Source organism: Pogoniulus pusillus, chromosome 31 (genome assembly GCF_015220805.1).
Source record: "Pogoniulus pusillus isolate bPogPus1 chromosome 31, bPogPus1.pri, whole genome shotgun sequence".
NCBI classification, from domain to species: domain Eukaryota; kingdom Metazoa; phylum Chordata; class Aves; order Piciformes; family Lybiidae; genus Pogoniulus; species Pogoniulus pusillus.
In genome coordinates this window covers 13,376,686-13,388,510 of record NC_087294.1, presented here as the reverse complement: position 1 = coordinate 13,388,510, position 11,825 = coordinate 13,376,686, and the positions used below count along the sequence as shown (strand labels likewise).

The window sequence follows — 11,825 nt, the reverse complement described above, 5'->3', positions numbered from 1 at the left end:
GGAGAATCAGAACATTGGAAAAGTTTAGCCACAGAAATGGCTTTGCCCCACTTAGAAACGAAAGGCAGCCTGGAGCCCTAGAGAACATCTGTGCTACTTACTGCGGTGGACTAGCAAGTTCAGGATACTCCCTGGCTCCTTCGTGGCAGTATTGGGGCTGCTTGGCCCTTGAGAGGCTTCCAGATCTTCCCAGGGTGCTGGGAGAGAGGCAGATGATCTCCAAGCTAATCCTGGTTCTTCTTGGCACGCAGGTTTGCAGATGTGCAGAGAGCGCAGTGTCGGTGGCACTTCTTGCCACAGCATGAGGCACTTAATGCCTTCTCCTGGGAAACTTGAGGCACTTGAGTTTCCAGGTAGTTCAAGCACAAAGTATCAGGGCTAAGCTGGTCTGAAGCATGAGGCAGAGCAGAACACGTCGAAGAGCAGTGAGGCAGAGGCAGCTCCTTGAGGCAGAGGCAGTGAGGCAGAAGCAGCACAACTGCTTGCAACTTAGCTCCATTTATATTACTTGCCTGAGTGTAATGGTTCCTTTGGCCACAGAGATGCACCAAGCAAAAGGGCACTTGCAAAACTGACCATATGAGGTGAAACCAAGTCCTGCACACCCTTATCTGGGCAAGACACCAACAAGTACCTAAACACCTGTGGGTACCTGCCATCACTTCAGAAGGGGACATAATAGCCTAAGGCTGTGTTTTCCTCCTGCCCTTGCTTCCTCCATCAGCAGAAGGGGACATCAAATTAGGCCTCTTAGCCTTCCAGGACAATATTTCCATATGAAAACTCACATTTGTGCAGGGGATGCACAGCAAATGTGACTTTAGCCCAGCTTGGATGGACTGAAAGGACAGACATCATAAGTAGAAAGAGTGGTACCTCTTTTTATTAGTACAGACAATAGAAGATGCATAGCTTCTGTGATGAAGAAAAATCAGGTCCATGCTCTAGGGCACTGGATTGATGAAACAGCCTCCATGTCTGCCTCAGACAGAGGGGCAAACTTCACAGTGTAAACTGATTGTACAGGGACGATCCTCTGGCCTTGGCTGATTTGTCAGGACAAACATCAGCAATCATTAAATAGGATGTGCTGAACTGCAGGAACGTTTCAAGTACTCAAACACTGATTTTTTGGGGTTGTTTAAGATTATCTGCTCAGCCCTGCTCCCCAGCTCCTTCCCAGAGGCACCAGCCACGTGGGTGAAGTTAAGGAATGGGTCTTTTTGGGAGACACTTAAAGTTCTTCTAAGGCAGAAATGCCTTCCCAGAAGCCAGACTGATTTCTCTGACTGCAGCCAACAGGGACAGGAATCATTTTGTCCCTGTGAACTTTACATGATTGTGGGCTTCTGAAATTGTAAGTTATTAGGAGAGAGGTCGAAGGAGGTTTTGCTACTTGTGGGAGCCAGCAAAGAGAGAAGAGGACAGTGTCTCACCATTGCATAATTCTCCTCTGGCAGCCGTGGGAGAGTGCACCTAAAACCCTTTTGCTCTCATGCAGTCTGAGTGCCAGAGGGCAGCTGTTGGACGTTAATCCTGGTTACAAAGAGACCTCCTGAGCTCCCTTTGTGCACCTCAGCAGTTCAGCAGCAGTCGGGTACTGACTTTGTCTGCAGAGTCTACAAAGTGTCTGAGGCCGTCACCAGTTCGAACCACTGCCTGAGGGCATCGCTCAGGGTTTCGGGAAGCGCGTTCACATCCCTAAGGATCATGTAGAAGGGGAATGGGAATTCTTCCATGTAAGATCTGATTTCAGGCAATTCCCCAGGTCCTTTGAATATAGGTACTTTAATGTCCAAAATAGAATCCTGTAAAAAAAAGAAACAGAAACATAAATCTTTGACAAGCCTTTGATGTTATTGATACTATTTTCTCAAATGCTGAGAATTCCTCCTCTGTTAAATTGAAAGTCAGAGGGTTTTCAGCTGGAAAGTTCCAAGTGTTCAATGGTAAATCAAATGCTGAACACACAGCAGTTCAATGCTTTTGCCCTTTCAGAGAAGAGACCTCTAGTCAACAGATTACAGGCTAGAAGAGACTAAGCTTAAGTTTCTGCAGTACCAGTTCTGTGAATAAACCCTGTCTGTCTTTAGTGTTTCATGATTTGAGTTTTCTGTTACCACTTGACTTTTCTACACTTGATGCCTTCCCAGCACACTGTCATGAGCTCAACTGGCATTTGTGCATTGATCTGATACAGAGATTCTTTAGTAAATGTTAACTCTGATGAATCTCCCCACGTCCATTCCCCCCCATTGCTCCATTCCCCCCAGTCCTGTCACTCCCTGAGAGCCCACAGAGTCCATCCCAAGCTTTTTTGTAGCCCCCCTTGCAATACTGGAAGGCCATAATAAGGTCACCTTGTAGCCTCCTCTTCTCCAGACTGAACAGCCCCAGCTCTTTCAGTCTGTCCTCACAGCAGAGGGGCTCCAACCCTCTGATCATCCTCTTGGCCCTTCTCTGAACAAGCTCCAGCACGTCCACATCCTTGTAATGGAGGCTCCAGAACTGGATACAGTACTCCAGGTCGGGGTCTCACCAGAGTGGAGTAGAGAGGGTGAATCACTTCCCTCGACCTGCTGGCCACACTCTCCTGATGCAGCCCATTTTACTTTCCCCTGCCCAGTTTTTCCCTACGGGAGAGGGAAGTGGGGTAAACCTACATTCTGTCTGGCAAGCTTTAGCCCTGGAACCTCAAACCAGGACAATCTGAAACGAAGAAGTTTTACTTAAGACCTTCTATGGCATAGAAGCTTTTTTTTTAAATCCAGAAGAAGTATCAGAGCAGAAAGAAATCATAGATCTGACTGACACTGTGGAAAACTGAAATTGGGCTAAGTGTCTTTGCCCTCTGCAAAAGACAGGATGACGAAAGCAGTGCAAAAGACGAGAACAAGATTTGTGTGCCGCTCGCTCATTGCACTTGAATACTTCTCCCTTGTTCACTTACCCGGGAATTAGGATTGTCCAGCACTACAAAAATAACAAAGATATTGGCATTCTGAGCTGCTTGGACTGCTGCTGTCACTCGGTCCTTGCCTTCCAAGAATAGGCCTCTTCCATCAGATACAATCAAAAGCAGCTGCGCTGTTTCTGCGCACAAAGAACAGTTGAAATTCCAGTAAGTTAGAGTAATCCACTTAAAAGGCAAACATTGTTTTGTTGGTAGTCCTCTGGGAATGATGGAAAGAACCCTCAAGAATATTCCTAAGGAAATTAAGTCTATCCCATAGAATTCTGGGACTTAACATTAAGCTGCAGTTATGAGTGGGTCAAGAAAGAAAGCTCTTTCCACTGTGTGAAACCTCTGAGAATAACTAGGAGGAAAAAAAAAAACCAGTCCATCAGTACCATAATCAAGGATGAAAGGCATGGAAAATACCTAAGAAACTTAGTCATGGTTTTGTCTTTCACGTCTAGTAAGTGCTTAGGGTTTGAATATTGGCTCAAACATAAGAGATCAGACACTAGGCTACTACCTCAGTAGAGCAGCATCCGTTGCAATGAGAATCCAAATCTATTCCTCTATGGGTACACAAAATCATAGAATCACAGAATTCTCAGAGCTGGAAGGGACCTCAAAGATCATCTAGTTCCAGCCCCCTTGCCATGGGCAGAGACATCTGTATTCGCCTATCAACTTAGACCAAGACTGTTCCCACTTCACCAGGCTTGGCTTCTATCAGTAGCAATCTCGAGCCTCCCCAAATGAGTTATGCTTTGAGGAAACGAAACCAGAGGATAGGCTTTAGAGGCACAGTCAGGGCAGTCCAAGCACAGTGGGGCATTCAGCCCTTAGCACCAGAGCAACTAGTCTGAAGTCCACCTCCTGAAACACACACAGCATAGATGCTGGGTTCCTCAGCACCAACCACTTTCTGCAGACATGTTCCTTGACCCAGGCTGCCCCCCAGATGTATTCCTCTACAGAAATTTTTGCAGCAAGTTATGTAGCTCTAGTTTTATAATTACAAGGGAAGTCACAGTAATTACAGCCAGGAATGCAAGCTCCTCTCTCCTGTTCCCTTGCAGCTTAATGACTAGGGAGGGATGCAGCACATTTCTTCCTCATCTGCAGACGCATCCCAGATGTGTCAGGGCTTGGTCTTTTTACAGTAGGGCTCGTGTATCCTACTGCCTTTTCTCTTGTTAGCTCTCCCTGATTCTAGGGAGCTGACTGGATGCTGCTCCTCAGAATATTCCCAACTGCCTGCCCACCCTGTGGCAAAGGAGTTATGGAGTTACAAATCATAGAATCATAAATAGTTTAGGTTGGAAGAGACCTCAAAGATCATTTAGTTCCAACACTCCCCCACCACAGGCAGGGACACCTCCCACTAGAACAGGTCACTCAAGGCCTCATCCAACCTGGCCTTGAATGTCCACTGCTTGGAGTACTTTCACAACAACTTTTTAAAGATATGGGTGCCACCAAAACAAGCTTTTAGCTGGCATAAAGCAGCCTTCTGGGCTAGCCATGGATCAGCCACCAGGCAAAAAGGCTTCCAACTTTTCTGAGGAATCCAAGCAGCTCCTAAACTGCACAACACTGGAAGTCATGTAAGAGGCAAACATCCTCCTCACAACTGCCTGCTTCTGGATGCCTACAGAAATCAAGCTCTCAAGCAAGAGCAGAAATCCTTAGGGAGTCAAGGTCAGTAGGAAGCTGACAATCCTCTAAAGCTGGTAGTGTCTAGGACTTAAACAGGACCTGGAAACGTGAGCTAAAAGGCAGGCCCCTCTGAAAAGCCTTACACAAGATTTTAGTGAGTTACTGACAAATATTTAAGTAGGTGTCTGTGGGGCTTTGAGCTGGATTTCAACCAAACATTTCTGTGCCCAAAGCAAAACCCGAAGCCCCAGTGTAAGTGATACCTCGGTGCTAGGAGTCTTTCTGGCAGGACACTGCTTCAGGACTCGAGTGAGCATTCTGCTGCCATGGCAACAAGCACAGTAACAAAGAAAAACGACAACAAAACCCTCACAAACCAAAACCCAAACAAAACCAACAACCCAACCCCAAAAAAATCCAAGCACTCTGACTCCCAACCCCTCACAAAAAAAACAAACTAACAAGAGCTCACCTGGGTTAATGTTCTGAGACAGCTGCTGTGCTGCAGCAAACATATTTGCTGATGATTCTAGAAACTGCAGAGGAAACAAGTAAGAAGATTAAGTTATCTCATCATAGAATAATAAAGTTAATGAGAACATCTTTAAAGAGCACATCTCTGTGTTTTAAATGTCAAGGCAATTCAGTGTGATCACCTGTGCAGACACAATCCTTGGCATTTCCCTGCACTGTTTTAAATGTAGTAACTACTTTTGAACTGGAGATTCTTCAGCAAAGCTTCCAATCTGGATTGAAACAATTTCCAGTGCTAGCAAAGCCAGGACAACATCCTGAAATTGACTAACTGATTAATGGCATCATTAAAATAAAATCTCCTCTTTCTAGGTTGAACTTCTTTGGCTTCAGTTTACAATACAAGCATCTAGGTATGTACTTCCCATTAAAATTAAGGTCATCAACTGTCAAGTCCTCCTAATTTTGGCATTTACAGGGCTACCACCATGCTATTTGTGTTTCCTCCTTTTCCAGTCCATATTAAGGAACGATCTTATTCAAATTTAGACAGACAAGACTGCCAAAAACCTTCCTAAAAGAAGAAAATCTTCTGTCCAGGAAGTATTAATACAGAAAATCAATTACCCAAAATGCTGTTGAGACTCAATACAGATAGAGAGAGATGAATGCTTAGAAGTAGCATACATCAGACCTTAAGTGAGGAAAGGGAGTGGAACATCTTGTTCTCAAGGAGAGACTGAGGGAGCTGGGGCTCTGCTGCTTGGAGAGAAGGAGACATAAAGATGTGCAGGGTGAGTGCCAAGAGGATGGAGCCAGGCTCTGCTGGGTGATGCCCAATGCCAGGACAAGGGGCAATGGAACTTCCACGGAAACATGAGGAAAACAGTTTCCCTGTGAGGCTGACAGAACACTGGAAGAGGCTGCCCAGGGGGGCTGTGGAGTCTCCCTCTGTGGAGATATTCCAGTGCTGCCTGGATGTGCTCCTGCGTGATCTGCTCTGGGTGCTGCTGCTCTGGCAGAGGGGTTGGCCCAGATGAGCTTTCAGGGTCCCTTCCAGCCCCTGACATTCTGTGATTCTGTGAAACACACTTCCCATTACCCAGATTCTTTTTAGGACGTCAGGTAGTGATAGGAGGAATGGAACAAAGTTAGAAATGGGTAGACTCAGACTGGATAGTAGGAAGAAGTTTTTCACCATGTGGGTGGTTAGACCCTGGAACAGGTTGCCCAGGGAGGTGGTCAGAGCCCCATCCCTGGAGATGTTTAAGGCCAGGCTGGATGAGGCTCTAGACAGCCTGATGTCGTGTGAGGTGTTCCTGCCCATGGCAGGGAGGCTGGAACTGGATGATCCTTGTGGTCCCTTCCAACCCTGACTGATTCAATGAAATTGTGGCCATTCCATTTCTTTGTTACCTACCCAGCTACCACACTCTCAAATATAAACACCCAGTAAACATTACACAGTGCTCATGACACCATGAGGCTGCTGGAGGTCTGGCAGGGGCTTGACTTAGAGGCATTCTTGCCTACCTGGGCTATTTTTGTTTTCTTCTGCTGGAACTTGCACAGACGCAATATCCGCGTCCCCGACTGGTCACTGAACTGCTCGTGGAACGGGTGCAGCAGCTGAACAGTCTCTCCAAAGCTTTAGAGAAGAACAAAGACAAGAACACCACCAAAAAAAAAAAAGTTACAGTGTGAAGCTGGTGCTTACATTCTGCTCTGCACTCCTGAAGAAAAGCCAAGATTTCAGATGAGCTCACCTGCACACAGCAATTTGTCCCACTTCTAGAAGAGTCAGTGCGTTTCCAATCACTGCCAGGGATTCATATGCAAGCTGTTAAAGGACAGAGGTACATCAAAACCAGGAGATTCCACATTCTGCTCACACCTCAGCATAGTATTGAATATGAAGAATGTCACTGAAATTATTTTTTATCATCTACTAAAATAAATGAAGAACCTTCCTATTTTTTTCCTGTTGCATTTATTCAAGGTAGCCATTGCAGTAAAGACACACTAGTTCCACTTGAGGCTTCAACTGCCTGATCTGGTGATTTTTAGCAGGAGCAGTGTGGCCAGCAGCACTGGGGATGGCATTCTGCCCTGTTCTGGCACTGGGGAAGCCTCAGCTCGAGCACTGTGAGCAGCTCTGGGCCCTCATTGCAAGAGAGAGATTGAGGGGCTGGACCGGGGGCAGATAAGAGCAACGAGACTGGGGAAGGGACTGGAGGGGAAGGCTGCTGAGGAGAGGCTGCTGGGTTAGCCTGCAGGGGAGGAGACTTAGAGGGGGACCATATCACACTCTACAGCTACCTAAAGGGAAGTTAAATTAAGGTGGGGGTCAGGCTCTTCTCCCAGGCAACTTGTGGAAAGACAAGAGGGCATGGCCTGAAGCTGTGCCAGGGGAGGTCTGGGATGGATATTAGGAAGCACTTCCTCACAGAAAGCCTGATTAGACACTGGAACAGACTGCCCAGGGAGGTGGTGGAGTCACTGTCCCTGGAGGTGTTTAAGGAAACACTGGATGTGGCACTTAGTGACATGGTCTAGTGGATGTGGTAGTGTTAGGCCACAGAATCAGAGAATCACAGAATTAACCAGGTTGGAAAGGACCTTTGTGATCATCAAGTCCAACCTATCACCTAACCCTTCTTCCACCACCTCTCTGGGCAACCTGTGCAAGTGTCTCACCACCTTCATAGTGAAGAACTTCTTCCTAATGTCTAATCTAATCTCCCTTCCTCTAGCTTGGATCATTCCCCCCAGTCCTATCACTACTTGAGACCCTAAAAAGTCCCTCACCAGCTTTCTTGTAGCCCCCCTTCAGATACTGGAAGGCCTTGGAACCTTCTCTTCTCCAGACTGAACAGCCCCAACTCTCTCAGCCTGTCCTTGCAGGAGAGGACTCTGAGAGGTGCTCCAGTTAGCAGCTGACATGCTCATGAACAATGGGTAGGTTCTTCAAGCTTCTGGCAAGGTTTCATGTTACCTGTTTAGAGTGATTGTCTATCATACTAGAGGAATCATCAATAGCCAAGCAGATCTGGTACTGCCGTTTGCTGGGCTTGGTCCTTCGCAGCCAGATCTTATCCTTGCGGAACTGGCTGGCAATGTAGGGAATCACTTTGCGCATGTTCAGTCTCTTCCCTGTTCTGTAGTCTCCTCTGAAAGATAAGAAAAGAGATCACACAGTGACAGAGATCATCAGCAAACGTGTCACCCTGCAAGCCCTGGCCTATGCAGCACATGCACCCAGGTGTAACATGTTTCCCTAAAGCCTAATCAAACCCAAAGCAGTAATTCTGATGTTCACATATCCACATTCTTAATGCCAGCTTGAAACTCGGTGTTTTAAAGTGGAGCTCTTTAGATACATAAAATGGCAGGCAGACCTTGAATTTAGATCCCTCCAGTTTGAAATTAGTCTAGATCTCTTAAAAAGAATATAGAATCATACAATCAAGCAGGTTGGAAGGGACCTCCAAGATCATCCAGTCCAACCCTTAATGTTAAAACCACCAAGCAGCACTTGAGTCAACACTGTTTAAAAGTTGATCAACTGTTCCACAGAAGATGAGGGGGAAAAAAGAATCCCAGAATATATCTGGTTGGAAGAGACCTCCGAGATCATTCAGTCCAATCCCCAACCCAGCACTAAACCATGTCCCTAAGCACTAGGTTCACAGGCTGCTTGAACACCCCCAGGGACAGTGACTCCACCACTGCCTTGAGCAGACCATTCCCATGTTTGATAACCTCTTCAGTAAAGAAATATTTCCTAATATCCAGCCTGAACCTCCCCTGCTGCAGGTTGAAAGCATTTCCTCTAGTCCTGTTGTTTGCCACAAAGGAGAAGAGGCTGCTCCCTCCTTGCTCTAACTTCAAGTAGTTGTAGAGAGCACTGAGGCCTCCCCTCAGCCTCCTCCTCTCCAGACTGAACAACCTCAGCTCCCTCAGACACTCCTTGAAGAAAAAGGGCAATATCCTCAGGGTGGGTACATTTCATAAATGGCCAAGTATGCCCAGACCAAAGTAAAGTGAAGGCATTTTCAATTAGGAATAACTGCTATAAAGGAAAACCAACACACAACTGCCATTGTACAGAAGTTAAAGTCCCTCAAAACCAGGCTGAAGGGAGCCTTTATTGCTCTCTACAACTACCTGAAAGGAAGTTATAGTGAGGTGGGTGTTGGCTACTTCTCCCAGGTACAAAGAGATAGAACAAGAGGAACTGGCCTCAGGTTGTGGCAGGGGAGGTTTAGAGTGCATATTAGGAAAGATTTCTTCAGTGAAGGAGTTGTCAGGCATTGGAACAGGCTGCCCAGGGAGGTAGTGTTAAAAACCATGTACATATGGCACTCTGGGGCAGGTGGTATTGGGTTGATGGTTGGACTTGGTGAGCTCTGAGGTCTTTTCCAACCCTAACGATTCTACGGAACTGTAAGCCTCAGAAAGCTCCAACTTACTTCAGTTTGGCTGCCTGAGTGGGTTCCAGAATGAGCCGTAGCTGCTCACAAAGCTGCTGTGCTAGAGGAGCTGTCAGTACCAGATACCTCTGCCACATCTGTGCTGCTTCCTTCTCCTAAAACAGCACAGAAAGAAAGAAAAGCAAATTACAAGAAAAGAAGCTGGGCAGCACTGCCTGAAAAAGAAAACAAATCTCAGTGTACTAAGGGGGGAAAAGGCAGCAGGTAAGCTGTGGGGCTGTCTTATGAGCACTCTGAAGATGATGGTTTGTGTTACACTGGGGATGCTCCTTACTGTTGCAATGTGTAGTGAGTGTTTCTCTAGGAGTCATTGCTGTTGATACAGGAAGATCTTGTAACAGCCACTGTCTGCTAGCTGGTATTACAGCAAGGCAAGCTCTAAAGTCTGCTAGGGTTGGCCTTCAAACATTAGAACTAATACAAGTTCAGCAAAATAATTAAGCCTCTACACTGGCAATTCCATTCAGGAATTACTTCTAGATATTTGACACTGCTGTTGAAACAGGAAGATCTTGTAACAGCCACTATCTGCTAGCTGCCATTATATATAGCAAGGCTAGCTCTAAAGTCTGCTAGGGTTGGCCATCAAACATTAAAACTAATACAAGTTCAGCAAAATAATTAAGCCTCTACACTGGCAATTCCATTCAGGAATTACTTCTAGATATGGTTTACAATTTATGACTAGGACAGACAGAGCAAGTATCATACTCTGTTTCTGTTCCTGATTAGCTCAAACTCTACCACTGCAACTGAAGGAGACAGCTTCTGTTGATCATGATTTTGAGAAGGTAGCATCCACTGCTTAATTGTAGGTGACAAAACAGAAGGAGCTTGGCAGGACTGAGAAAAAAGTGCTTCCAACTAGGCAAGTTTTAGAGTCACTTTGAAAAGAGCACACAGCATGTCCAACAAAAAAAAGACCTGAAATGTTACCCTGCTTTAAGAATGTAATTTTACTTCAAAGGAAGTTAAACCTAACCAAAAATAATTAGCATCTAAGTCGTGCAGTTCTGGGTAAATTTAGATCCCAACCTGCTTGGCTTCCTCGATGCTTCAGCTTAGAGTAAACCAAGATGAAGTAATGCAGTGAAGGATTTTTATAGCAGTTTTATAGTAAAGCAAGGTCACAAACCTCATCAGGAGTTCCAGGCTGCTGTGTCTGCCAAGCTTCCAACTGCCTTTCCAGCTCCTTTCTTAGCTCTTCAGGATCTCTATCGATGTGCTAGAAGTGAGATTTATGAGACAGGGGAGAAAAGAGTTCACACATCTGCTGACCCCCAAACTATAGAGAACTACAAAAAGCCTGCACTGTTCTTATTCTTGTAGGCAGAAAATACCTGGAAAAATTCAGTTGCATGTTTTAAAGATGATATTCCATGTCTAAGAAGGATAAATCTCTGCATCTGTGACACAACCAGCATAGAAACAAAGCTGTGGCTATGATAACAGACACCACAAATGACCAGATAAGGAAACTGAAGATAATTCAGCTTGACAAACACCACATTTAGTGACACTCTAAAGGAGATCAGAGTACTGAATCTACCTATCTACTATCTGCCAAGATATCCTAGGCTTCTCTTAATTATAGGTATTTAAAAGCTTCATTCGAACCACTTAACTGAGTGGCATCTTCCTCTTTATCTACCAGAAAACACTGTTTGACAAACCATTCTGTTAAAGGACGCCCAAACTTTTTTACACCTCTTCAACGTTTATTTCAGTGACAACTTTTGTTCCTGACTCGTAAAGCTGCAATTCCCCCCAACAGCAGGATGTTGTCTGTATAGCCTGCAGGTTTACTGGATTAAGGAAGATAAGCAAATGCTTATCTTGATTTCAGTAAAGCATCTGATACTCTCTCCTGCAGCATCCTTCTGGCTAAACTGAGGCAGTGGTCTGGATGATCAGGTAGTGAGGTGGATGTGGACTGGTTGAAGGAAAGAAGTCAGAGAGTTGTGCTTAATGGGATGGAGTCTAGTTGGAGGCCTGTAGCTAGTGAAGTCAGACAGGGGTCAGTCCTGGGAAGTGTTCTGTTCAATATATTCATCAATGACCTGGGTGAGGGCACAGAGGGCACTGTCAGCAAGTTTGCTGATGGCACCAAGCTGGCTGGAGTGGCTGACACAACAGAGGGTTGTGCTGCCATTCAGCCAGACTGAGACAGGCTGAGAGCTGGGCAGGGAGACATTTGATTAAACTCAACAAGGGCAAGTGTAGAGTGGCACTTGGGAAAGAACAAC

General features: G+C 45.8%; 1 protein-coding gene across 1 annotated transcript in view; it reads right to left on the bottom strand.

Annotated features, from left to right (window-relative positions):
- Positions 1–861: 861 nt before the first annotated feature.
- Positions 862–11,825, bottom strand: part of MDN1 (midasin AAA ATPase 1) — a 128,034-nt gene continuing 117,070 nt past the window's right edge. Inside the window, exons 95-102 of the mRNA XM_064169384.1 lie at positions 10,715–10,804; positions 9,559–9,674; positions 8,082–8,256; positions 6,853–6,926; positions 6,620–6,734; positions 5,085–5,148; positions 2,951–3,093; positions 862–1,808 (exon numbers count right to left, since the gene is read on the bottom strand). Coding sequence (XP_064025454.1) covers positions 1,620–1,808; positions 2,951–3,093; positions 5,085–5,148; positions 6,620–6,734; positions 6,853–6,926; positions 8,082–8,256; positions 9,559–9,674; positions 10,715–10,804 — 966 coding nt within the window. The 3' untranslated portion in view covers positions 862–1,619. The remainder of the gene's footprint in view (positions 1,809–2,950; positions 3,094–5,084; positions 5,149–6,619; positions 6,735–6,852; positions 6,927–8,081; positions 8,257–9,558; positions 9,675–10,714; positions 10,805–11,825) is intronic.